Genomic DNA, 23217 nt, shown 5'->3' on the forward strand with positions numbered 1-23217 from the left:
CTTCAGAGTAATGGACGACTTATACTGTAGGTCACGGCCCAGGGCCCTTGCTTTAATTAAGCTAGATGGCTGGATGGTGGAGAGGCAGAGTGTGAAGCATTTTTTGGACGTGTACTAGAGTATGAATACCCAATTTGTAGGAGGCACAGACCTACAGTCCATGATTGCTGTCGAAGATCATAATTGTAGCAAATTAAACTGGGACAGTGTTAAATGTAACACTTTCAGTGTACACATGAATCCCACTAATCCAGTGTTAAATTAAACCCTTTGAGTAATGAAAAAAACACTTCCTTAAGAGTTAATATGTACACTGTGAGAGATAAAAATGCATTAATTATATTCAGTGTACATGGCTATGAACACCTATTTTGTGTATTTACAGTCACGGAAGGCATATCAGAACATGCAACACACACACACACACACACACACACACACACACACACATGAATTGATAAATACAGTTTTAATCACAATCCAGGAATACTGGTAATCATTTGTTTATCTTCACCTGACATATAAAACATAAACTATTGGGCTTTGTCTAGATTCAATCATTCAACAGAAATGCATTAGGAACAAGAAATGTTGTCTTTGAAGTCTGTCCATTGTTCATCCTGTTGCTATAGCTTATAACAGAAGTGTTACAGAAAACATGGATTTGAATGGATGCAAAACCCGATATTACTGTCATACAATTGATATTATTTCATTAATAGAGCAACATTATAACCTAAAGAAATAAGGGAGAGAAATATAAACACAGATATCTATACCTAAATATACATTTATGGCAGAACAGAACATGTTGACATTCCATAATGGGCCAGACAACATTAGAAGCCAGCAAAGATGAGTGCACTTAATGCATGAAACAGTGTCAGATTGAAGGTGCCAATGTGACTGACTGGGATTCAAACCCAGGTCTCCTGCATGCCACAAGACCGTCAGCCCTCTGATCTAAAGACTAGGCATTAGCTCTGAAGGGCTAACTCAAGTCTTTACGTCTCGGGAAAGATTACTCATCTTACACCAAGAACAAGATATTTGATTCATCTTGCACCAAGAACAAGATAAATGACTCATCTTACACCAAGACCAAGAGATATTAGTCATCTTACACCAAGACCCAGCCAACACGGCCTCATCTACACAGTAGAGAAGGGAAACCCCGGGGTCTGGAACTGTTATAGGCCAGCGTGTGCAACCACACACACATTACCATTATATCACTCAAACCCAAAACACACAACAAGCTTAATGATCAAGTAGCAAAGCATATTTACATACCAGAGATACATGTCACTACTATAAGCAATTGGCTGCAAGTTGGTAATGGTAAAATACATGGGCACGCGATTTATTCTTTATGCGTATATAAATGTGTTATATATTTGAAGACTGTCGTTGTGAATCCCAGCCATTGACCCCAGGATATGATTGGTTGCTCTGTAACCAACCAGTGAATGGCAGTTTATCACAATCTCTTGGAACTGTACTTGTAACCTGCGCTACAGGTTTAAGATGGTAGGGTTAAGTTTTTGTTTTTAATCGACATTACTCATGCAATTTAACATGCATAGAGAAACAAGAGACAGTGCCATCTAGGCATCGTCTCTCGCCTAGAGCAGCATGAGATGAACAACGGCAATGTTTCACCAAATGTTAGCTACTTCCATGCCGTTGATTACATTTCCTAATGGGATGCGTTAGATGTTTGGTTACAATCTAATGACCATGGCTCGTTGTCCTTGCCCTGTAGAACAGAATTCATGCATCAGTTGTAAAACTGAGAGACTGACACATCGTATGTGCTTCTATGATAGCTGTGCAGAATAGATGATAGAAATAGATGATGTACTGTGTATATCAGTGGTTCGCAATGCCCTTGATTTACAATGTGTTTCGTTGTATTATTTATATTGTCGGTGCATTTGACAGATAGTCTCATGGCATTCATCGCTACTAAACCTGAAGAAAGGAATAAAAAAAAAATAGGATCAACCCCACATGTTCATTCAATAGATTTTCAAGCATTTAAAGAGGACAGAAATGTCATCGGTATTTCACATTGTCTTATAAAAACCGACAACTAATTAGACAACCCCAAATAAAAAAAAATGCACACTTACATCAAATCTGTTATATACATTATATTTACAGTTGGAGGTCATTTCAGCAGTAAATATCAGTCAAATGCTAAAAACCAAACAAACCCTCAACCCTGCCACTTCCATGGAATGCTGTGAACCAAGGGAATCTATTTTCTACAATGCTAGCGCGCAAGAGAGAGAGTTAACATACTGTAGCTTTAGTCAACGTTACACCTTACAAAAATATCAGAACATTTCACAAAGACATGTGATACAGTATATAGCACTAGGCCGTTGGCAGGAGAGTTCGACAGCTATCAAAGATGGAGCTGATTTAAAGGAATGCCGTCAATTTACTGAGTGAAACCCTGTCATGCATTCACAATATCAGGTAGAAAAGATGTGAACCGTGACAGATTCATTGAGTGCAGTGGTGGGTATGTTTAGATTACCAATCAATATTCCAATTTCAAGACTGTTTGACAGGATTTTGAAAACGTAATGGTTGCCAATTAGCAAAATGTAGAACCTGAGATATTAAACCCTCAACAGTAGACATTAATTTGCACCTATGCAATAATAGCAACACCACTACTAATAATAATACACTGTACATAGACATACATTAACAGGACCACTTCACTGTAAAATTTGCAAATACTGTATGTGCACTTGAAAATTATATTATCTGACCAAGACAAAAAATATATATACACACACGTGATAAAGCATCACAAACATGCGTATATATTTTTTGCATTGATTCGCATAAATTACAAATAATATGTAAATAATGATAAAGTATTCATTACAATTCATTGCACAGATAATGGTCAGATAATATAATTTTCAAGTGTAATACATTACATAACATTTTTATTTTATTTGGGTTTGTTAAAAAAAACAAAAAAAAACAATGTAAGAATGACCTTTTCTTTCTTGCAAATATTGAATTGGGTATAAAGATCTCCATTATCAAACTACAGAGGGGCAAGACTACTGGGAAATAGACAGTACCAGTCCTACGGTATGGGTATTTATGCACATAGTTCTGTACACCATTTTAAGAATTAGCAATCCACCGCAATCCATAATTTGAGTATGACTGCAAATATAAAAACTTTAACAAAGAAGTCAAATCATTTTGTCTGTGCCATATAGAGGCAGTCCTTTGTTTTTCGATAGCAAAACATTTCCTGTCGCGTAAAAAAGACAAAACAATGACGAAGGGAACATTTTTTAAAATACTCTTAACACCACCTAACCCTAAAATCAGTCAATCAGTTGACATAATACATCCAGTAGATTAGATTAAAGAGGGAGAAAACGGAGGGGAAGATAATCCGCGACCACCTGTCGATGGCGTTTACGTCCGTCAGGTCAGGGATTTTGATTTTGAGCTGCGACGAGCGCCGCCGCAATTTGTGCCTCTTGAGCTGGGCGTGCCTGTCGAGGCTGTGGCGAGGACCCGAGGACCGGCTCGCCTTCCTGCACTGGACGCCGGTACCTGTGCTGGTGTTGTCAAATCCCATGACGGAGGAGTTCCTGCTGTCCGCCAGGCTGGTGGTGACCTCATTTCCTGCCACCTCGTTATGGATCTCCAGGGTGGTCAGCAGGATATTACCGTGGGACTCCGCCTGGAGACGGAAGTAGAACATTGATGTATTATCTGGAGCTACGACAACATGATGGTCCTGCTCTGGACGGGTTCAAGGGTGAGATGAGAACCAGAACTATGTCCACGATAAGCCCATTTAGACTAATGACATACATTGGAGAATCAATATATGAGACTATGCAGGAATGAGAACAAGGCACTTTGAATGAACGTTCGAATGGACAACACAGCACAATATCTTTTTTTGTAGCGACACTATGGAACATACACATTAGCGGGCTTGCAGACTTGCATTGGACGTGCAAACGTCAAACCAGAAGTTGAACAAAGGACAATGACAACTTGGGTAACAAGCGACACGTACAGACTCATTAAATTCTCATGCGGACATGAAACATGTAATGTCAGTCAATGGTGACAGACAAGTCAGACAGATCGTGAAAAAATACGTGTCCGCTGGTCAAGACTCACCGACTGTGAGACACGGAGCGTTTTTGCTCTATTAGGCTGCTTAGTCAGCTTAAGAGATGACGTTTTACCTCCTTCCTGAGGAGACTAACCACAAGAAACACAACACCATATTTATAGAGTTTCTGATCTGCCGTCATAAGAGTGTGCGGACCGCAAAGATAACGCCCGACAACTTGGAAGAACTTTGAAGAAGTTAGAGCATCTCGACAGAGATCTTCATGAAGACTTACCCGGTTGGTGTCATATTTGGCCGCCCTCTCATTGTTGGCCCTCTCGGCTTTCTCTGCCAGCTTCTTCTGCATTTGTGGTCCTCGGCCGAAGAAGATGTAGTTGACGAAGGCGTACTCCAGCAGGGCCAGGAAGACCATGACGAAGCAGCCCATCAGGTACATGTCGATGGCCTTGACGTAGGGGATCTTGGGGAGCGTCTCTCTCAGATGGGTGTTGATGGTGGTCATGGTGAGCACAGTGGTGATCCCTGGATTACAACAGACAGATTAAGGCAGGGTTCCCCAACTGGCCCCACAAGTTCTGAGAATATTTCTAATTTTCATTGTTGGACATAAAGACTGTAAAAAAAAGCCAGGAAATCAGCTCCAAGTGATTTTAATTAAATAAATATGTTCCCAAGTATGGGAACTAAAACAATTATTTAAAAGCTTGCTTACGTTTGAATATGATCACGTCTCTCCATTAAACGTGGGCACGTTTAATGGAGAGACACGTGATCATATTCAAATGTAAGCAAGCTTTTAAATAATTATGTTTTGGTCAAACATTATGTCTGTTTGGGATTCTTGTGGTCAATTTTCAGTCTACTAATTATTTGTAATTGCGTTCTGGCCAAACCACCTCCCAGGACAGAGCAGAAAATTATTTGATCGAATTTTGGATTGCGTCGTTGTAGCTTGGTGCTCCAGTCTGTTTGTGCTTTGGCCAATTAACTCCTCCTCCGAAACACGCATGGTGTGACAATGGTAGAAGAGTTGGCTACAGTATATAACGAATGGGACTTGGCTAGTCTTGTTGTGCTCTGAGCCAAAATAACTTCCCCTGGTAGAAATTCAAAAATGTGTCCTCTACTTGCCCCTCGGACACCACCGACCCCAAACAACTCATTGAATAATTGTGTACATTCAGCCTCCAGCTGTGAGTGACATTTTAACAGTGGAAGAAGTTGAATTGAATGTCTCATGTTAAATATACTATACGTTATGTCCTAAAGAAAGGTCTCTTTATGGAGACAATGCTTTCTTTGCACATGCTTAATCTGTTGTCCATGCAGAAATGTATTTTCCTTTACAAGAAATATAAACCATGTGCACCAGTAGCTAGTACTGTCATAAAGCAACACTGGAAGTAGTTAGAGTATAGGATCAATCTGGCCCTTTCCTTGATTTATTGGTACATTAAAGGGGACAGTTTTAAGTATTACCGGTTTGCTGTGTCAGTGTGTGTGTGTGTGTTTTTCTCGCTCTGAGGAACAGCAGCGTTCTCCCCCTTTTGCTTTTATTCATTGCAGCGATCTCTGGGGTTTTGCTGAACGGCAGCCATCTTCTTTATCGGTGTTCCCTCTGTGGTTCTATTACTCTCTGTCCTTCACTGCACCCACCGACCTGACAATTTAATCACAGGGCCATGTGCCCGTGGGCCTCCCTCCTTTTTCATCAGGAGACCGGACTCTCTGGGGATAAATATATTTTTATGGAGCTTCTCTCACTCTCACTGCCTCTCTCTCTCTCTCTCTCTCTAGCCACTTTCAAAGGAAAAATGTCAGATGTGTAGGTATTATGCATTTAAATAGTACCTCCCAAAAGTGAGAAAGTGGTAAGTACTCCACATCTGCTAACATACTGGTCTGCTACTGAACAATAAACTAGATGTATAATAATTGCTCCCACAGTTGATTTCTTCAAACCAAGCTGCTTACCTATTGCAGATTCAGTCTTCCCAGCCTGGTGCAGGTCTACAATTTTGTTTCTTGTGTCCTTTGATAGCTCTTTGGTCTTGGCCATAGTGGAGTTTGGAGTGTGACTGTTTGAGGTTGTGGACAGGTGTCTTTTATACTGATAACAATTTCAAACAGGTGCCATTAATACAGGTACCGAGTGGAGGGCAGAGGAGCCTCTTAAAGAAGAAGTTACAGGTCTGTGAGAGACCGAAATCTTGCTTGTTTGTAGGTGAACAAATACTTATTTTCCACCATAATTTGCAAATAAATTCATAAAAAATCCTACAATGTGATTTTCTGGATTTTTTTTCAGGCCTCTCTCATCTTTTTAAGTGGGAGAACTTGCACAATTGGTGGCTGACTAAATACTTTTTTGCCCCACTGTATATACAGTATATTTCATTCATTTAAAAGTTTTAAAAAATGGATCCACCAATCCCAGACTGCCCCTTTAATGTCTCTCTAATTGTATGTTTCAGACAGCCTCCCTACTCTATTTCTGCTGCATAATCATTATGAAGACGCCACTAAAGCATTGTGCAAATGACTTCAGATCCTGTAGCACTCTGCTTGCTAACGGCATTATCGATACCTTATTCCTATCGTCTGTTCTCTGAAATTGGGTGCGAGGTTATCAAGAAATGAGATTTGGTCCACACTCAAGTGTCAGAAGATACCCTAGTCTAAAATTGAGGACGTATGATCACATCAGCCTTAGCAACTCTAGGAGGACATTTAACAGCACTGGTACTTTGAACAAACATTCGGAGTGTTACATTGCTGAACACTGCACGTACAGTTCCAGGTTATTGTACCCTGCTTTACTCGCACCATGCATCCTGTATATCACAGAATGCATGGAGTTGGTGAGCTACACTGACTGCGCTGTAGGTCCTGCGTGGCTCAGTTGTTAGAGCATGGTCAGAGTTGTGGGTTCAATTCCCACGTGGGACCCAGTATGAAAAAAAAAGGATTGCTCTGGATAAGAGAGTCTGCTAAAATGTACGTACTGTAACTCAATGGGGAGTTTTATTTCTTTTTGCTCAGAGTTATTGAGTAAAGGTACACCACGAGAGAGTGAAGAAAATGTGCTGGAACAAGATTAGGGCCAAGTGGGTCGTCTGGATTTGGAATTCACTGTAACACTGCTCCCTAATCAATTTTACCTTCAAACAATTCAATTGTTTCCCCACTGCATTGATATCTTGATTGCTGCTCTTACCGGGATGCAGCCTCCACAAAGCACCCTTCTGGGTGGCCACGGAAATCCCATAACGATCCATCACTGAGGGAGTTAATGTTTTTCTCTGGTGGACTCCTTATTAGCAAGCCACCGGATATTGCAGGCCTTTGCAAAGACCTCCCAATTCTCTGCTTTATGTTCATGAGAGAGTGCAGGGGAATCTGTCCACTCAGCAATACAGAGTAGACCATCAAAATAAAATTAGAATATAATTATCTCACGGACTAGACCGTGTGTGTGACCCTACAAAAGTGTTCCAAAAGGGTTCTTCGCCTGTCCCCTTCGGAGAACCCTTTTTGGTTCCGGGCAGAACCCTTTCGGGTTCCATGTAGAAGCACCTGTGGAAAGGGTTCTACATGGAACGCAAAATGGTTCTACCTGGAACCAAAAATGGTTATTCAAAGGATTCTCCTATGGGGACACAGCCGAATAACCCTTTTGAGTTCTAGATAGCACCTTTTTTTCTAAGAGTGTATAATTAGTGGGATGTTGTGATCAGTCACACATGATAGGGAAACGGGATTCAGAGGCCTGTTAATATTGTACAATGTGTAACATATGGGGCTGTACACCAACCTAATGCCACTCTTGCAGCCGAGGCATCGTAATTGATCCAGAAGGAGACCCAGGACAAGATGGTGATCAGGATGGAGGGCATGTAGGTCTGCAGGATAAAGTAGCCGATGTTCCTCTTTAGCTTGAAGCTCAAAGACAGTCGTGGGTAGGCACCTATGAAAACGAGATGTTGAGCGGTTGAATAGAATGAACGACTTCTTGGTTCGAGGAGCATACTGGAACACCTCGTGTTTTTGTTTTTGTTTCTATGGCAATGGCAGCATGGGTTGAATTTATCACTATGGAAACAAGCATCCTTGAACCATACTTCACAACAATTTGACAAACAGTGGCTGAATGCGAGGCAAATAATAAAATATTTCAATACTAACTGTGATGATAGAAAATGTTGCACTTTCAATCGACATATATTATTTATTTTAAACTATTTCATAATTTATGCATGTATAAAAGTCTTGGAGCTTGATATGTTAGGCATTTGGTAATGTACGTATTTCTTCTCTGACCTGACTTATGAAAAACACACTTTATCACATATCTGTCATCGTAAATGTCCATTTGAGTTGCACATTCCTCTCTGTATAGCATTACACCAGTGATGCATGACTCTGGTCCTCAAGGGTCGTAGCGTCTGCTGGTTTTCGTCCATGCCTTGCCTTGTTAATCAGAGACAAATTAACATCTGGGTATCCAAGTGTGTGGACTCCTCAGCCAATCAATGACACTTATTGATCCATTAAGCGCCAAGGGCAAAACGAGTACCAGAAGGAATGCAGAACTCAAGGGTGTCAGTTGTACACCTCTAAGCGATAGGAACAAGTCCTTTCACTGCTACTAAGAAAAGTTTACCTAAAAAATGTCCTCCAATACTACACATTACCGTGGCTATTTATTTAAGCACGGGGTTTGAGTCACGCTAACATGGATCATACCACTCCCACTGATTTGCACACAAACATTCAAAAAAATAATAATCTAACTCTCAAATCACAAACTATCTGGATCCACGGATTGCTGTCCGTGTACTGTATACGTGAGATGTGGTACATTCGTCAAGGGAGGGAACTGTCCCTTTAAGAAAGGTAACATTATGCAAGAGATAGTGGGAGGCGAAAGTAGGTGTTGAAAGAAGATTGGTGATACAGAGGATGTAGGTGTGCAACTAAGCGTTCACACTAGCTGTGTCTCTGGACGTACGTCAGCGAGTGGGAGAGTACACCATATGTTATGAGGAGGAGGAAGAGGGGGATGAGAAGGAGGAGAGGAAGGAATAGGAGGATGGCGATGATGGTGATACGGTAACCATGACAACACCCTTGACGACCACGACCGCGAAAACTCTCGTAATGCAAGGGTGCGATGTCCGACAACGTTCTGACAACGTTCACCAGTTCAACACAGATCCCCTTTATGCACTACTAAAGTGAGGGGGGGGAGCATGGGAAAACAACCAATCTGAAACAACCAATCGGAGTTGACCTTTGTATTTCATTTATTTACATTGTACTTTCTCTATGCACACTCACAGGGCCCTGCACACTCACGCACACAGACACTCCAACACACAAACACTCAATTCATAATTTGCTCACACACACATAATATTATGCACATACATTTATACTGACTACACACCCGCACAACGACTCACATACAATCATCATATACGCTGCTACTACTCTGTTTATTATATATGCCTAGTCACCTTACCCCTACACATATCTACCTCTACCGCTACAGTATCACTGCACATTGTAAATATGGTACTGGAACTGACTAACCCTGTATATAGTATGCTTACTTACTTTCTTGTGTACTTCTTATTTCTGTTTCCTGTGTGTTTTTGTTCTACATCATGTTATTTTTAGCACTATATTGTTGATTGATTACTGCATTGTTGGGTTCAAGAAAAAGGCATTTCACTGTACTCGTGTACATGACATTAAAACTTCAAATCCTTATGGCAATGTTTCCTTGTGAGCTTGGAGGGGAATAATTGATGCTCTGGGCCTTATTTTCCACATGAATTTCTGATGCCCTGTTTCCCAGGCTGCTTCTCTGTGGCTTCCCTCTTTTAAAGAGCTGAAGAAAACAGCTGGGTAATTGCCATCCTACCATCATTCACTGCTCCTGTGTGAGTCTCTGTGAGTGAAGCCAGCAACAGTAGCACATGGAAGAAAGTTGGTCTTTAGCCAGGCTCGGGGAGGGAGACAGGCCTTTGAAGTATGATGCAGGGGTCCTCAGAGGAGCCAGGGAGAGAGTAGAGAGGGGGCCCTCCAGGGAGAAGGGAGACAGGGGGTCACACCAAGGACCCAGGGAGAGGGAAGAGGGGGGGCCCACACTGAGGAGCCAGGGAGAAGGGAGACAGGGGGCCACAGAGGAGCCAGGGAGAGAGGAAAGAGTATAGAGGGGCCACACTGGACGCTCAAATGTAATGGCTGCCGTCGGGTTCTCAAATAAAGGTAGACGAGGAATTCTCCCATACAAGCAAGTGCATATACATACAAACTCTCACACCCTGACATACATGAACATGCAAGCACCCACGCACCAAACGATGTCAATGATACCAATAACATTTCTTCCGAACTGGAAGATACAGCCACTAGAAAACTGAAGTAGCAGTGAAGAGTTTCATAGTAGAGCACTGGTTGGGTAAAAAGCTAGCTGTAAAATAACATGGTCGGGCTGTATATTTTCTGAGAAAGTGTTTTTTACCTGTGGAAAAGACAACATTTCTGGACACCAGCTTGTAGTCCACTATGGAGAACTGTGGCAGCTCAATGCGTGTCACCCCCGTCACCGCATTGTCTCCTCCCTTCCAGTAGAACTCAATGTCATCTGTCGTGTATCCATCTGAACCACAGAAAGAAAGACAGGGTTAGAATGAACCTCCTGGAGTGGGATACCATGTGAAGAAACTAAGTCACAGATCATTAAAACTCCACTCTCTCAATTTAACCAATAAAAAGCCCCAGGGCAATTAAAAACATGATTTTTCTGAGTTCTGTATACAAGTAAACAAAACATTAAGAACACCTGCTCTTTCTATGACATAGACTGACCAGGTAAATCCAGGTGAAAGCTGTGATCCCTTGTTGATCTCATTGACGCAACTCTAACACTTGTTAAATCCATTTCAATCAGTGTAGATGAAGGGGAGGAGACAGGTTAAAGAAGGATTTTTAAGCCTTGAGGGTGAATTCAGAGGGTGAATGAGCAAGACAAAAAATGTAAGTGCCTTTGAACGGGGTATGCTAGTAGGTGGCAGGCACACCTGTTTGTGTCAAGAGCTACAATGCTGCTGGGTTGTTCACACTCAACAGTTTCCCGTGTGTATCAAGAATGCTCCGCCACCCGAAGGACATCCAGCCAACTTGACACAACGGTGGGAAGCATTGGCAGCACATGGAGGAAACGTGCTGCCAATGTAGTTAAAACACAGGCCAGCATACCTGTGGAACGCTTTCGATGCCTTGTAGAGTCCTTGCAACTCAATATTAGGAAGGTGTTCCTAATGTTTGGTGTACTCAGTGTATATTTCCACACTCAGAGGTTGCAATAGTACTGTGAAATTGTGAAAATGATGATAATGCCCTTTTAGAGTAAGAGCTATGAAAAGACCACCTGACATTTCAGCGTGTTTTGGTGGGATGGAGTTTTGGCCTTCCTGGTGACATAACCATGTGGTAAATTAGTATAATAGACGAATAAGAAAGAGAGTTCCAAACATCTCTGCCAATAACAGCTAGTTTTCCGTTTTCCCCTCCCCATTCCGACCACTCCCAAAGAGTCCATTTTTGTTTCTCGTTTAACATTTGAACTGAAAAATAAGATGCTTATTAAGGTGCTTAATTGTTACCCAGAAGTGATTTGATATTGAGATAAAAACGGCTGCATTGGACATTTAACATCCAGTCTCACCATAATCTCCATTGTGGTTGTATATCTTTTACTAAAATATTATTTATACTGAAATAGTAAAATGGTATACACATGAAATCTAATAGAGAAATAGTCATTTCAGAGGTTGATGGTATTGAGGTCACTCACAGCTCTCGATCTCCAGAGTGCAGTTCTGCTCGTCCAGAGGGTACCTCCTCAGGTCCATCATACAGGCTGCCGTCGTTGTGATCCTGAGGTCAACACACACACACAAGGGGGAAAGAGGATCACGTTAACGTAAGCTTTACCGGAGCCCACACACACGTTCTCCATCCATACTGTCTGCTGTGGATCCACCTAATCTTCTCACCTGTGCATGAAACCATATTATTACATTATGATGTTATTCACCCATCACGTTATGATCTCCTGAACAACCACAGTCAACTCCACAGAGAGAAAGGATATCTCTCTGGTCCCACTTGTAAGCAAGAAGAGCTTCAACTGAATACATACCAGTATAGACTATAATTGTATTAGAGAAACTATATATGTGCATTGATCTTCACTCATAGTGTTTCAGTTGGTATCAGGTTCAGCCAGGTAGACCAGATATGACGAAATAAGCCTTCAGAACCAGAACTCATCATTACAGTACACTCACGTCTCGGTTACTTTACTGGACAGGTAATGTAACATCTGAACATTCCACATAGTAATGTCTGGAAATCCTACTCTGGGATTCCATTCCATACATTATCACTTACAGTTGGACCGTGGGTTTCAGGGTGAGTGATTGATTGAGTTGGGATAATGACGAGTGGACTGTGGTCCTGTATGGCTCAGTTGGTAGAGCAGGGTGTTGCAGTGCCGGGATAATGGGTTTGTTCCCAGGGCCACCCATACGTAAAATATACGCACTCGTGACTGTAAGTTGCTTTGTATGAAAGTGTCTGCTAAACGGTATAGCTATGAACCCTAGGGGTTTTGTCCTTTTGGTCAGATCGTGAGGTTGAATATTTTCGGTACAACAACGATTGATCTTCCCCAAGTACCCTTGGCTTGAAGAAGTCAGAATCTAATCACGTTTGCACAAGTTGCTGAATTCCTGGACTCCGTTAGTGAAGCTGTGACCACTAGACAGTTTAAGCTCCACAATCTAAAACACATACGTTATATATGTCTTTATGGATAAGAATGCCAGGTCACATAGCTATACTGTCATCTCAGAAATGCATTACATCCAGACGAGTGTGTTCGTCAGAAGCTATTAGACAAGATGGATGATTCCACCTACACACGTGCGCGCACGCACACACGCACACACACACACACACACACACACACACACACACACTCTTTAGAGGGGGTACATGAAACAGATTTACAGGATGTTAAAAGAACAGAATCAATGCATTGTATTGAATCCAACTACGTATAATTCAAAACAAGTCCAGTGTGAGTGAATCATATGCAAAAATCATTGAATTTCCATGCTGGATGGCTCAATTTGGAAGAAAACCATGCATCATACATATTTATTATCCTGATGAACAATTCAGGACTTGTCAAACAACAAAGACCAATGGCTATGAATATTGAAACAGGCAATCATAACAAAGCAACAGCTGAGCCTGCATCATCATCTATACATTATCTTTTTCTTATGTTGTTTTCTTCTGATCTTACCATATGTTTTAAAAATACACATTTCAACAAAGCTTGACAATGTACACGCTACTGCACCAATATGTCGAAATTGAGCCTATAGGAAGGGATTATATTTACTAGCCAAAAACATAGCAGCTGGTGGCCTAGAGGTGGACCAGTGGTCTAAGCCACTGCCTCCGGAACACAAAGATCACTGCAGCATGGTTGAGAATCTGGTCCACTGCTATTTTTGGGCTCTCTCCTCTATTATTCCTCTCCGTCTATGCTATCCAATAAACAGACAAAAAGAGAGGAGTGGGAATGTCCCACTTCTTTAAAAACATATTTAAAAAAACTAGCAGCTCATACAGCATTTATTACTATAAAATAATAAAATATTGTGATATCCCTTCAAATGAATCAGTCTTGGATGCATTCATCTAGAACCCATTGGTTCCACTGCTTTGGAACCCACCTCAGGCCGTAGAGCACTGTTCCATCCGGGTGGAGGCGGATCATGCGGTTCTTGACCGTCACACCGTGGACGAAGGACTTCTTGTCATTCAGGAAGTAGGTGTCAGGGACCCAGAGTGAATCTGCTACCCGGTTATCCAGAGTGAGGTTCAGTGGGATCCCTAAGTACGCCAGCCTCTTGTCCCTCCAGTACTGCTGGAAGTACATGGTTAAAGTGTAGTCCTGGAAGGAGATTAACACATGGTGATGTTAGTATACTGTAGTATATACACTTCCTTATTTTTTATTGACATACAGTGCATGTGTGTGTGTTTCTTGAGTCTGCACCCCATAGTCCTGAGAATGATTGTGGATAAGCCTATTTTGGGAGGAGAGATGTGGAGTTTACAGTCACAAGCTGTCTGAATGGTGAGGGGAAAGGTTGCAACGTGATGGCACACAGTGTGCTACTCTGACACATCCTCCTGCCAACCAAACTGATTTTCCAAATTTCCCCTCAGACCCACTCAACCCACTCCACTTCTCCTCAATACCGACCCTCTGTGTCAAAATGGCCGCCGCAGTAGAAGGCTTCCCACCAGGTAGCAGGAGGAACAGTGTGGCATGGCTGTGTGATTCAGCCACAGTCCTAATGGCGATTACACAACAGCCATACTGTAGGCAGGGCCAGGCTGTACCAGGAGTCTGTCCAAGTGGCTCCGCCACACACTCCAAAATACCCGACAGCAATGTGTTTCTCTCTCTACGCCAGCAGCACTGTTATGAGTGGAGCCAACCACATGGTCTCTGACTAAAGCCAATTACATTGTGTAGTATTGGGTCCAATATTTCAGTGCAGCCTACTCAGTCTTTGCAGCTTGCTATGGAGGAGAGCCAGAGGCAAGACATCATGCCAATTGAAAGTGAGGGGGCACGTACTCCCTCCATTTGATCAGTTTTTAGGATAAAGAGATACAAAATGTACACTAAATGTATGACTCCGTACACCTCCAACCAACTGTTCAATGATGTCCCCGGAGATTATTTCAGGTATTTCAAGATGGGAGTGTTCCAGGGGTGAGAAGTGTGAACCAGTCAGCGATGTAGTTTTAGATAAGTCTTTACATGAAAGAGCATGAATGATTTAAATAACCACTCTAGACGGGTCCTGCATTCAAAGCCGCAGCTGCCTTGGAATTCTTATAAATCTTGCACGGGGACAATCACAGAGCATTTCAAATAAAGGAGTAGTTGCTCCCCTTGTGAAGTCTGACTCTGAATCAGACAGTTTATCACACTGATGCTGTCATGCTACAGTGGCAATTGTGGTGATCTCCTCGAAGGAGGAATCAACCTGGAATCAACCTGGAAGGACTGAGGGGAAGGCTCTTTGCATGTTTAATGCGCACTGTTTAGCTCTGTGCGTGTGTGTGTGTGTGTGTATGCTTGTGTATAGCCTTTGATTTATTTTCATTCAATAACGCACCCTGTAAGGAATGGTCAGTCATGGTCATCCATATTACTGCAATTTTACTGCTACTACATTCTCCAAGAGAGCGTTTTTTTTTGTCCTTCTGTAATTCATTTAGTGACCTAATGTTACTGATGACACTGGGCGGCATCCCAAATGGCACCCTTACACAGTGGACCCTGGGCAAAAGTAGTGCACTGCATAGGGAATAGGGTGCCATTTGGGACACAGGCTTTGAGGGAGTTGAACCTGCTCTTGTTTGGTGGGGTCATTTAAATCAACCTACAGTGTGTGATGATCCCCTGTGTGATGATCAACCTACCGTGTGTGATGATCCCCTGTGTGATGATCAACCTACCGTGTGTGATGATCCCCTGTGTGATGCTCAACCTACCGTGTGTGATGATCCCCTGTGTGATGATCAACCTACCGTGTGTGATGATCCCCTGTGTGATGCTCAACCTACCGTGTGTGATGATCCCCTGTGTGATGCTCAACCTACCGTGTGTGATGATCCCCTGTGTGATGATCAACCTACCGTGTGTGATGATCCCCTGTGTGATGATCAACCTACCGTGTGTGATGATCCCCTGTACACTGACCGACGCAGTAGCCTACTATTCATTTGTCATTGCATCTGCTCCCTGTCTCCAACAGATGCTCCTCATTATCAAACAACTAGCTTATCATGATCATGCTTTCACACAAAACCACTCTTTATGAACCGGGCCCTATCCCACCAACAACATCCGTAATACTTTGATCTCACCCCTTGCCGTAAATCTGTGTATGTTTAGCGCATTTACAAAATGGTCTCCTTGTGACATCACGCATTCGTAGAAAGATGAAGTTATGCGTAGACCCCAAGGTCATTAGCCAATACAATTCAAACTGACATTGTGAGTAGCTATGTACGGCTTATTTGCATGCGGTGCCCACATGCCATCATGTACTGTAGGCACAAACACAACCTCTATAAGGTGCTTAGCTATATATTATCAAACAGATTGATGTAAATCAGGTAGCCTAGTGGTTAGAGTGTTGAGCCAGTAACCAAAAGGTTGCTTGATCGAATCCCCGAGCTGACAAGGTCTGTTGTTCTGCCCCTGAACAAGGCAGTTAACCCACTGTTCCTAGTCTGTCATTGTAAGATTTTGTTCTTAATTGACTTGCCTAGTTAAATAAAATGTTAAAACAGGAGATATTCATAGTGCAGTTACAATAGTCAGCTAACATCTTAGTAACCATCAATAACAACATACTAAGCCAAACAGCGATAAACTACACTAACAGTGACCCTCAAATTGCAAACAGTCATAAAAGCAAATCAATCTCGCTAATTCGGTTATACATTATTGTCAATCCAAAATCAGTAAAGAATCATTTGACGCAGTCGGTAATTTTCAAAGCAATTGCACAGGCTTCCCCAAGAGATTTCTTCTTTGGAAGCCCATTTTTCACTGCGGGTAATCACCCTCTCTCCCCACTTCTGTGGTGAACCTCAACAGCATATTAAAAATAGCATGCATGGTCTCTGATCTACTCTAAGGGCCTTTAGTGGTAGGAGCTGATTACCCCAGAAATGATCTTACATACACTATGAGAGGGGAGACCCAGAGCCGTATATAGAGATGTAATGGATAATAATGGCTTCTAAACACACAGAGCTTTGGCTGCGATAACAATGAATCTCTCTGTACGTGCATTAGTGGGGTTTGATAGATGAATTAAAACTGTGATAAAAGGATTCATACAGGATTTTACAAGTGATTCCCCAGGGGCAGGAATCGACCAAGAATTACACAGAAGACTGAAGGGATAAATAGCTGCCTGTGTACACCGACACAAATAACATGCTATGATGCTGGGCCAAAGCATTGCACCGGAAATGTGGGCACACATCTTCAGCTTTGCCATGCACAAAAGGAGGCACTCGCGCACGCACATGCACACGCACACACACACACACACACGCTCACACTCGCTATATAGACTTTGTAGCGGGATCATGCTACTGCAGAGAGCTGGTTTCTTGGATCGATAGAATCATGTCCGATAGCAATCAAAAATGATAAAGTGGGGGTCAGCGTTTAAGCATAACCCCGTTCCACCTCTTATAACTCTCCTACAGCACTCTGGGAATTACGGCCGTAACTTCAGGAGACCAATTGCCTCACAACCCCTAGTAGACCTGCCAATATTCATAGGGGTTATGGTGATAATGGTGCCCTTCGACATCTGGTTGCACATAGTTCCTGAAGGAAAGTTAAAATGAACCTTTATGTAAATTCCACGGTCAGTATGGTCTATGGGCTGTAGATGGGGCAGGATTTCTTCAGATAGACACAGAGAAAAGCTAACATTAATGACAGGAACAGTTAGAGAGAGAAAAAATATCCACTCCATATGACAGATTTTCTGCACCCACACACCCACTCTGCAGAGGGACTGATGGCTGGTTACTCGGGCTATCTCATATCGAATTCAAATCGATATCCATTTCTGCAGTCCCTTATGGGTTCATATCTTCTACATACAACAACAATTTGACTGAAGCTACCCTACAACATTTCTTCTCTTTTTACTCCAGTTGCTTGAGATTCAACTAACCTGAAATGGACAGTCATTTAAGTAAAAATCTATTGTTCAATAAACTGGGGAAATATAACAAAGGAAGTGCACAGTGTCCATTCAGATGGGTCATCAATTTTCTTTGGTCAATACTGTTTTTCAAGTTCTACCATCACCTGGGTGCAGTCAATACACAGTCATACAGTATGTGTTAGTAATTACCCTAGTTCCCATGGTAACTGATGGCTACGGCTATGACAGTCTCTCCCCTGCCTCCTCCATGCAGTGTTAAGAGTAGAGAGAAAACATCCCTTTGGAAGACAAACTGCAAATGTAGCCATCACTGAGGTTCTCACAGAGAGAGAGAGAGAGAACAGCTTATTAACCCAAGATCACTGACTATACACAAAGCAGTATTTACCTACACTATGTAGGACCAGCCAGTGTTTTAGAGCTAATTCTGCCATTTCAAAGATATAGAGTCCCCACGGGACTACATATTATCTTCAAAGAGATTCTTCTATCAAAGGGAAAAGAGGAGCATCTCATTTACACATTTCCTACAGGCTACTTCCATTGTCGCGGCGCAAAAGAGCCTCCTGTTCCAACGTAAACAACTGTCCCTGGTTTCAGGAAGATCAAAGCATATTAATGGTTTACTTGGTCGGGTTACAGTGCTTACTAGAATGATCGCAATCACTACAAGACCAGGGTCCGTATGTGTCAAGTGTCACAAAAGGAGGAGTGCTGATCCAGGTTTAGGTCCTCCGTGTCAACGTAACCTCAATTTATTATGATCTAAAGGGCAAAACAGATCCTCGATCAGCATCCTGAGACGCGTGAACATCCTCCAGGATGAATATTACATAATGCAAAACTTGTTGTCTTAATTGAACATCACCCAGAACATTCATTATGTAATCAGTGAATTAATTAGTTCATCTCTTTCTTCTATTTTGGCTCTCTGTATATTCAATTTTGCGCCTTGTTCTTGAGAATGTCATGTGTATGAAAAATTGCCACATTTTTCACACTGCTGTCTGTTTTTTTGATTTTTGATTTTTTATTTCACCTTTATTTAACCAGGTAGGCTAGTTGAGAACAAGTTCTCATTTACAACTGCGACCTGGCCAAGATAAAGCAAAGCAATTAGACACATACAACAACACAGAGTTACACATGGAATAAACAAAACATAGTCAACAATACAATAGAACAAAACAAAACGTCTATATACAGTGAGTGCAAATGAGGTAAGATAAGGGAGTTAAGGCAATAAATAGGCCATGGTGGCGAAGTAATTACAATATAGCAATTAAACACTGGAATGGTAGATGTGCAAGTAAAGATACTGGGGAGCAAAGGAGCAAGATAAATAAATAAATACTGTATGGGGATGAGGTAGGTAGATAGATGGGCTGTTTACAGATGGGCTATGTACAGGTGCAGTGATCTGCTCTGACACCTGGTGCTTACAGCTAGTGAGGGAGATATCAGTCTCCAGCTTCAGAGATTTTTGCAGTTCGTTCCAGTCATTGGCAGCAGAGAACTGAAAGGAAAGACGACCAAAGGAGGAATTGGCTTTGGGGGTGACCAGAGAGATATACCTGCTGGAGCGCGTGCTACGAGTGGGTGCTGCTATGGTGACCAGTGAGCTGAGATAAGGCGGGGCTTTACCTAGAGACTTGTAGACGACCTGTAGCCAGTGAGTTTGGCGAAGCGTATGAAGCGTGGGCCAACCAACGAGAGCGTACAGGTCGCAATGGTGGGTAGTGTATGGGGCTTTGGTGACAAAACGGATGGCACTGTGATAGACTGCATCCAGTTTGTTGAGTAGAGTATTGGAGGCTATTTTATAGATGACATCACCGAAGTCGAGGATCGGTAGGATGGTCAGTTTTACGAGGGTATGTTTGGCAGCATGAGTGAAGGATGCTTTGTTGAGATATAGGAAGCCAATTCTAGATTTAATTTTGGACAGGCCCTCCGATTTGACACACTGAACTCTATCAGAGAAGTAGTTGGTAAACCAGGCGAGGCAATCATTTGAGAAACCAAGGCTGTTGAATCTGCCAATAAGAATGTGGTGATTGACAGAGTCGAAAGCCTTGGCCAGGTCGATGAATACGGCTGCACAGTAATGTCTCTTATCGATGGCGGTTATGATGTCGTTTAGGACCTTGAGAGTGGCTGAGGTGCACCCATGACTAGCTCTGAAACCAGATTGCATAGCGGAGAAGGTACGGTGGGATTCGAAATGGTCAGTAATCTGTTTGTTAACTTGGCTTTCGAAGACCTTAGAAAGACAGGGTAGGATAGATATAGGTCTGTAGCAGTTTGTGTCTAGAGTGTCACCCCATTTGAAGAGGGGGATGACCGCGGCAGCTTTCAAATCTTTGGGAATCTCAGACGATACAAAAGAGAGGTTGAACAGGCTAGTAATAAGGGTTGCAACAATTTCGGCAGATAATTTTAGAAAGAGAGGGTCCAGATTGTCTAGCCCGGCTGATTTGTAGGGGTCCAGATTTTGCAGCTCTTTCAGAACATCAGCTATCTAGATTTGGGTAAAGGAGAAATGGTGGGGGCTTTGGAGGGTACCGGGCAGTTGACCGAGGTAGGGGTAGCCAGGTGGAAAGCATGGCCAGCCGTAGAGAAATGCTTATTGAAATTCTCAATTATCATGGATTTATCAGTGGTGACAGTGTTTCCTAGCCTCAGAGCAGTGGGTAGCTGGGAGGAGGTGCTCTTATTCTCCATGGACTTTACAGTGTCCCAGAACTATTTTGAGTTAGTACTACAGGATGCAAATTTCTGTTTGAAAAAGCTAGCCTTAGCTTTCCTAACTGCCTGTGTATATTTGTTCCTTGCTTCCCTGAAAAGTTGCATTTCACGGGGGCTATTCGATGCTCATGCAGAACGCCACAGGATGTTTTTGTGCTGGTCAAGGGCAGACAGGTCTGGAGTGAACCAAGGACTATATCTATTCCTAGTTTTAAAAAAAATAATGGGGCATGCTTATTTAAGATGGTGAGGAAGGCACTTTTAAAGAATAGCCAGGCATCATCTACTGACAGGATGAGGTCAATGTCATTCCCAGGATACCCAGCCAGGTCAATTAGAAAGGCCTGCTCGCAGAAGTGTTTTAAGGAGCGTTTGAGTGATGAGTGGAGGCCGTTTGACCGCTGACCCATTTCGAATGCAGGCAATGAGTCATTGGTCGCTGAGATCTTGATTGAAAACAGCAGAGGTGTATTTGGAGGGTGAGTTAGTTAGGATGACATCTATGAGGGTGCCCGTGTTTACGGATTTGGAGTTGTACCTGGTAGGTTCATTGATAATTTGTATGAGATTAAGGGCATCAAGCTTGGATTGTAGGATGGCCAAGGTGTTGAGCATGTCCCAGTTTAGGTCACCTAGTAGCACGAGCTCAGAAGATAGGGGGAGCAATCTGGATTAACCTGGATTAACCTCTACATCACCAGAAGAACAGAGGAGAAGTAAGATAAGGGTACGGCTAAATGCTATACGAACTGGCCGTTTAGCACATTCGGAACAGAGAGTAAAAGGTGCAGGTTTCTGTGCACGATAGCATGGATTAAAGGTATAGTGTACAGACAAAGGTACGGTAGGATGTGAGTACATTGGAGGTAAACCTAGGCATTGAGTAATGATGATAGAGATATAGTCTCTAGAGACGTTTAAACCAGGTGATATCATCGCATATGTAGGAGGTGGAACAACATGGTTGGTTAAGGCATATTGAGCAGGGCTAGAGGCTCTACAGTGAAATAAGACAGCAATCACTAAACAGGACAGTAATGGACGAGGCATATTTATATTAGAGAGAGGCATGCATAGCCAGGTGAACATATGAGTCCAGTGAGTGGTTGGGCTGACTGGGAACACGGCGATTCAGACAGTTAGCAGGCCGATGCTAACACGCTAACAGTTAGTAGGCCGGGGCTAAACAAGCTAGCAGTTAGCAGACCAGGTTAGCAAGCAAGCAGTTAGCAGGGGCTAGCAGTTAGCAGACCGGGGCAGGCAAGCAAGCAGTTAGCAGGGGCTAGCAGTTAGTAGACCGGGGCTATCAAGTTAGCCTTTGGCGGACGTCGCGATGGGGGTAAGTCTGTTTTTGCCTCTTCGTTGGGTGACGCTGATAGACCAGTCGTGGAATTAGTAGGGTTCCAAGTAGCTCTAGGTAGCTAGCAGGTTAGCAGAATGGGCCTTCAGCAGCGTCGCGCCTGAGGGGCCTGTTGGAATCCATTGATTATTGATTGCCATTACCATTAGTATGTATCTATTTATTCTGCTACTGGTTACTATTACACTGTTAAATTGTCAGAGCAAAAACCAAGCCATGAGGTCGAAGGAATTGTCCGTAGAGCTCAGAGACAGGATTGTCTCAAGGTACAGATCTGGGTAAGGGTCCCCCAAAATTTCTGCAGCATTGAAGGTTCCCAAGAACACAGTGGCCTCAACCAAGATGGCGTAGCAGCAAGACGTGTTTGTTTTTGTCCCGTGTAAATATTCAGCTTTTAAAAATGTTCTGTATACATTTCAATCTCTTTTTCCATTTTCAAATTAAGTATACCTTCCTGCAACCCGCCTCACCCAACGTGGTACGGATCTGCTATTTTTTTAGACCTTATAACTGGTACCTGCATCAGAAGCTATCCTTCAGAAGCTAGCCATCTAATTAGCTACTAGCTATTTAGTCATTGTTAGTCACTGCTAGCAGTCTTTACCTTTAGCACAGACACCAGCCGCTTTAGCCTGGATAGCCCAGATAATATCTGCCAGTCTGCACGGCGTGATATCAGCCCTGAACATATCTAACTGCTTTTTTCCCCCACTACATCACTGGATTCCTGCCGCATGCTCTGGACCATTACACCGGATCATCGCAGCTAGCTAGCTGCTACCGAGTGGCTATTGTTGCTAACGCCTTTGTCCAGATGAAAGCACCAATTAGCCTCGAGCTACGCCCATTCCCCCGGCTAGCAAACAAAATACACCAACTACAATCCCTCTCTTGCCAATTGGCCTGGACCCTTTGTCGACACCAAGCCCCGCCGATCCATCACGACTGATCTGCTGACGTATTTCGGCCGATGTGCTCTCAACCAGCCTCTGCGTCGTTGATGTCGGTGAGGACCCAGCTACTAGCCCCAGCCCGCTAACTCTCTGAGCGCCGTGTCTCCTGCTCGCCTAGCGTAGTGACGACTGCCGAGC

General features: G+C 42.9%; 1 protein-coding gene across 4 annotated transcripts in view; it reads right to left on the reverse strand.

Annotated features, from left to right (window-relative positions):
* Nucleotides 1-453: 453 nt before the first annotated feature.
* The window catches only part of LOC110527446 (gamma-aminobutyric acid receptor subunit beta-3), a 58181-nt gene continuing 35417 nt past the window's right edge, over nucleotides 454-23217 (reverse strand). For 2 of the 4 annotated variants that reach the window (XM_021608717.3, XM_021608719.3), the window contains 7 exons: nucleotides 13966-14186; nucleotides 12009-12091; nucleotides 10674-10811; nucleotides 7956-8108; nucleotides 4416-4663; nucleotides 4186-4269; nucleotides 454-3733 (listed from right to left, as the gene is read on the reverse strand). In XM_021608717.3, the coding sequence (XP_021464392.3) occupies nucleotides 3377-3733; nucleotides 4186-4269; nucleotides 4416-4663; nucleotides 7956-8108; nucleotides 10674-10811; nucleotides 12009-12091; nucleotides 13966-14186 (1284 nt within the window). In that variant the 3' untranslated portion in view covers nucleotides 454-3376. The remainder of the gene's footprint in view (nucleotides 3734-4185; nucleotides 4270-4415; nucleotides 4664-7955; nucleotides 8109-10673; nucleotides 10812-12008; nucleotides 12092-13965; nucleotides 14187-23217) is intronic. The other 2 variants (XM_090240337.1, XM_021608720.3) reach the window with 1 other exon arrangement.

The sequence above is a fragment of the Oncorhynchus mykiss genome, chromosome 7 (genome assembly GCF_057628025.1).
Source record: "Oncorhynchus mykiss isolate SJ-2025 chromosome 7, ASM5762802v1, whole genome shotgun sequence".
NCBI classification, from domain to species: Eukaryota; Metazoa; Chordata; class Actinopteri; order Salmoniformes; family Salmonidae; genus Oncorhynchus; species Oncorhynchus mykiss.